The following is a 3,525-nucleotide window of genomic DNA, read 5'->3' as shown; positions in this document are numbered from 1 at the left end:
TATGGTGGATATGCCAGAAAAAGTTTACTTTATAAAAGAGAGTGAAAAGCCTCTCACGTGTAAGGGAGCAGGAAAGGAAAGAGTACGCTTTATAAAAGAGAGTGAAAAGCCTCTCACATGTAAGGGAGCAGGAAAGGAAACAGTACACCGTTTCCTTTTTAGCAGCTTTTAATCTTAAAAAGAATGTAATTCTCCGTTGCAGGGGGCAGAGCCCACTTCAGTGAGACCTCCCTCCCAAAACTGCCGGGATCCTCTACTTCCACCCTGAACAAAGCAGGCGCCTTCGCAAAAGGAATAAAAACCTCCCAGCTGCTTCCAGTGGTGTAGGAATAGACATGTCTACGGGGAAGATCTGTTGCCTGGTGCTGCTGACCCTAGGGGTGCTGGCAGCGGTTGTTGTGCTCGTGGTCATCCTGACTCAACCCAAGTGCGGTCCTCAGCGGTACCTGCACGGTGCCGTGGCTGCCGACACCGAGACCTGCTCTGTCATTGGCCGGTATGTGTGCGGACCTCTCGGTTTTTCAGGTTTACATGTGGTGTATGACGTGGACTTGGACTGACAGGTACGCGTACTAACTACTGGAGTGAGCTGGGTTTCTGCCCTGTCCCTGCGTCTGGTGCTGGGCAGCACTGCTGCTCCCTGGGTGCTCTCCATCCGCATCACAGCCCTGCCTCTGCGGTCGATGCTTGTTCTCATTATCCAATGTCACAAAATTTGCAGCTCTGCAAATTCTTGGCCTTTTGGAATGTACAAATATTTACAGTATACAAATGCAAGGTTGTTTTTTGGTGGGGAAGCAGGAAATTAACTGCTTTTCATGGTGGTAAGTCTGTCAGATAAGTGGCTTAGAAATTAAGGAAGAAGTGAGAGGGGCTAGCAGAGAGCTGTAGCTGGGCTTCAGCAGAGGCAAGGCAGGCAGAGAGGGTACTGGAGACTGAGCCTTTAGGGTGTGTGTTGCTGGACTGAAGCCTGCAGCAGGTGTGTCTGCTATCAAGAAAGACACTCTGTACTCTAAAGCAAAGAGCAGATTTAATTTAAATTCACCCAAGACAGTGTAAGTGCAAAGACATTCTTATATCACTTGGAAGAAAAGATGTAGATTTAAAAAATTCTTGAGCTGCACAAGTTGTAACACTTCAGTTTGTTTAACTTCTCTCTCAAGCGTTTTGACTCTTACGTTATTATTTTACTATTATTGTTACTTCAGTTCTTAAACGCTTGTATATGTGAAAGTAGAAGGATGGGACTTCACAAGCTGCATGCGATGCTGGATGCTCCAGCAATGGATGCTGGAGCTGAGTGCTCTGCTTTGTGGCTGGAGGAGTGAGATAAGATGTGGTGCCATCACACCATGCTTGCTGTGTCACATGTGGGTCTTGCAGTGATGTTGTGACACAGCATTTGTGAGTGGCTGGAGGAAATGTACTGTGGCTGCACCTATGTCAATGAATGAGATGGGCTTTTTACACTAAGCCACAGGTTAGTTCTTCGGAGGGCAGAAGTATCTTTTAAGTCAGTATTGATGGAAATAGAGGAAAATACATTACTGGATTACCCAAGAATCTGCTGGGAAAACTGCAGCACTTCTTTTGCAGCTATTGTAATTTTTAAGTTGAAGTAGTGTAGGATCAGCTGGAAGGCGCTGAAGTGAGAGCCACAGAAGTCTATGATCAGGTTGGCAACAGAGAAGCTTTGGCTAGCTGGCTACCGCTGCTGGGCTGTCATCTGTTTCCATCCCTTCTCTCCACAAAAAGCTCCACCTGCTTCCATTGCCTCAACCGCTCCTGTAGCTGTGCCTCCAACGCACTTGCTGACAAGGTCTATGCTGTCCCTCCAGTCCAACAGACCACCTTAGATTTCCTACAAATAGTTTGCCAATGATCCCCACAAAGTTCTGCCTTTATTCCAACTTCCCATCACACATTTTTCCCCCTTTTCCCCAGCCTGGAGCATCTGCACATCATGTCCTGCTGCTCCAAATGTATCAGCTCTATCCTCCAGCCCTGCCAAGTTCCCTGTGTGAGCTATCTGCTCATGTTCCTGCAACAGATCAAAACTGTTATCAAAATGTTCATCTACAACAGAGCTTGTGATCAGAAGCTTTGTATAATGTTTGCCCTTTTCTTTGTCATTGTCCTCTATCTCTCTTTGTCCCCACTGGCCCACGGTGGTAGGTTGTAAGGAAGGAACATTTTTTCTTTGGGGGAAACTTAACTGCATGCTCTGTACTGCGTGTGATATTGATGATTTTCTCCCAGATATGTTTCTGTGCTGTTTTATCTGTATCTCACATTTTAGCTCTTAGCTATTAGCACATGATATTCACTGCTAAATTAATTCTCACAGCAGTTTGGGAAGTGAGAAAATGATGTTATCTCACTGGTATAAATAAGGAAGTCTAGCATGGCAATTATACTGTGTGGATGCCACATCAGAGTGGCTTTGACCAGGGTCTCTGCCTTTCAGAGCAATCTGTGCTGCTCAGGGTACCTCTTGCACTAACCTCCGCTGTGACTGTGCTGGGTGAGGACTTCCTCGAGCCTAACCCAGGGGTCTTCATGAGAGCACCAGGAATGTTAAGATCACCTAGGAATTTTGTCACAGCAGTAGCGATAAAATCCAGTTTCTCAGAGTAGTCTTAGCCGTTAGGCTCTGATGCCCCACCTGTGAACTGACACTTCATTTCCCACTTAACTTCAGCAACAAAGCAAAAGTTGGGCAAAGCCAAGCATCTCTTGACACACAACCCTAACTCCTTCCCAGACACTGCGTGACCAGTCAACTGAGTGTTTTTGAGATTACAGCAAAGCCATTAGCTTCTGCTGTACAAAAATAATTAAAACCCCAAAATCATGAGATTTAAGAGAGAGGAAACAAGAAGAAATCATTGATCTTGGGTTTTCCTTTTTCTTACTAAGTACTGTATTTGGGTCTTCACTCTTTTTCTGCAGTTTCCTACCAATACTGGTTAATTCATTGATGACCACACACATATGCAGCATTTCTGTATAAATAAAATTAAGTAAAAAAAAAAAATTACATGCTCAATATGATCAAAATTTTAATAATACGTTTTGGTTTGGTGTTTTTTTTTTTTTTACCCAAAGCAAACAACTTGGCCAAATTAGAGTGAATTGTTTGAACTGGAGGCAGCCTATAGCTCTGGCTTTGTACTTGCACACTGCAGAGCCTCTTAACAAATTTTCTAGAGGAGTTTAAAACAAGTAAAATAAGGTAAAACAATTTCTGTCTGTGTCTGCTTTTTTTGGTAATTGCTGAATGCTTTTAGTGGAAACATACAAAAATGAAAAGAGCAACCTCCAGCACCACGGGAAAAAAAAATTAGATTTGGTGGCTTGGGTATGGCAAAGCTACAATCAAATGAAAACCACATGTTGTAATTGAACCTGTCAGCCTGCCTGCCCACCCGCTGGGGAGAGCAGGCGTCACTGCAGACAGTCCCTAAAGGCACACACAGACAGCCAACAGTGCCCCGGCTTGTCCCTGCGCTCCCCCACGCACCC

General features: G+C 44.8%; 1 protein-coding gene across 1 annotated transcript in view; it reads left to right on the top strand.

Annotated features, from left to right (window-relative positions):
• Positions 1 to 335: 335 nt before the first annotated feature.
• GGT5 (gamma-glutamyltransferase 5) overlaps positions 336 to 3,525 on the top strand; it is a gene marked incomplete at its 3' end in the record, with an annotated part of 15,174 nt that continues 11,984 nt past the window's right edge. The window contains exon 1 of the mRNA XM_010078448.1: positions 336 to 496. Coding sequence (XP_010076750.1) covers positions 336 to 496 — 161 coding nt within the window. The remainder of the gene's footprint in view (positions 497 to 3,525) is intronic.

The sequence above is a fragment of the Pterocles gutturalis genome, unplaced genomic scaffold (assembly GCF_000699245.1).
Source record: "Pterocles gutturalis isolate BGI_N339 unplaced genomic scaffold, ASM69924v1 scaffold1818, whole genome shotgun sequence".
In the NCBI taxonomy this organism is placed as follows: Eukaryota; Metazoa; Chordata; class Aves; order Pterocliformes; family Pteroclidae; genus Pterocles; species Pterocles gutturalis.
This window is presented reverse-complemented; position numbering and strand designations above follow the sequence as displayed.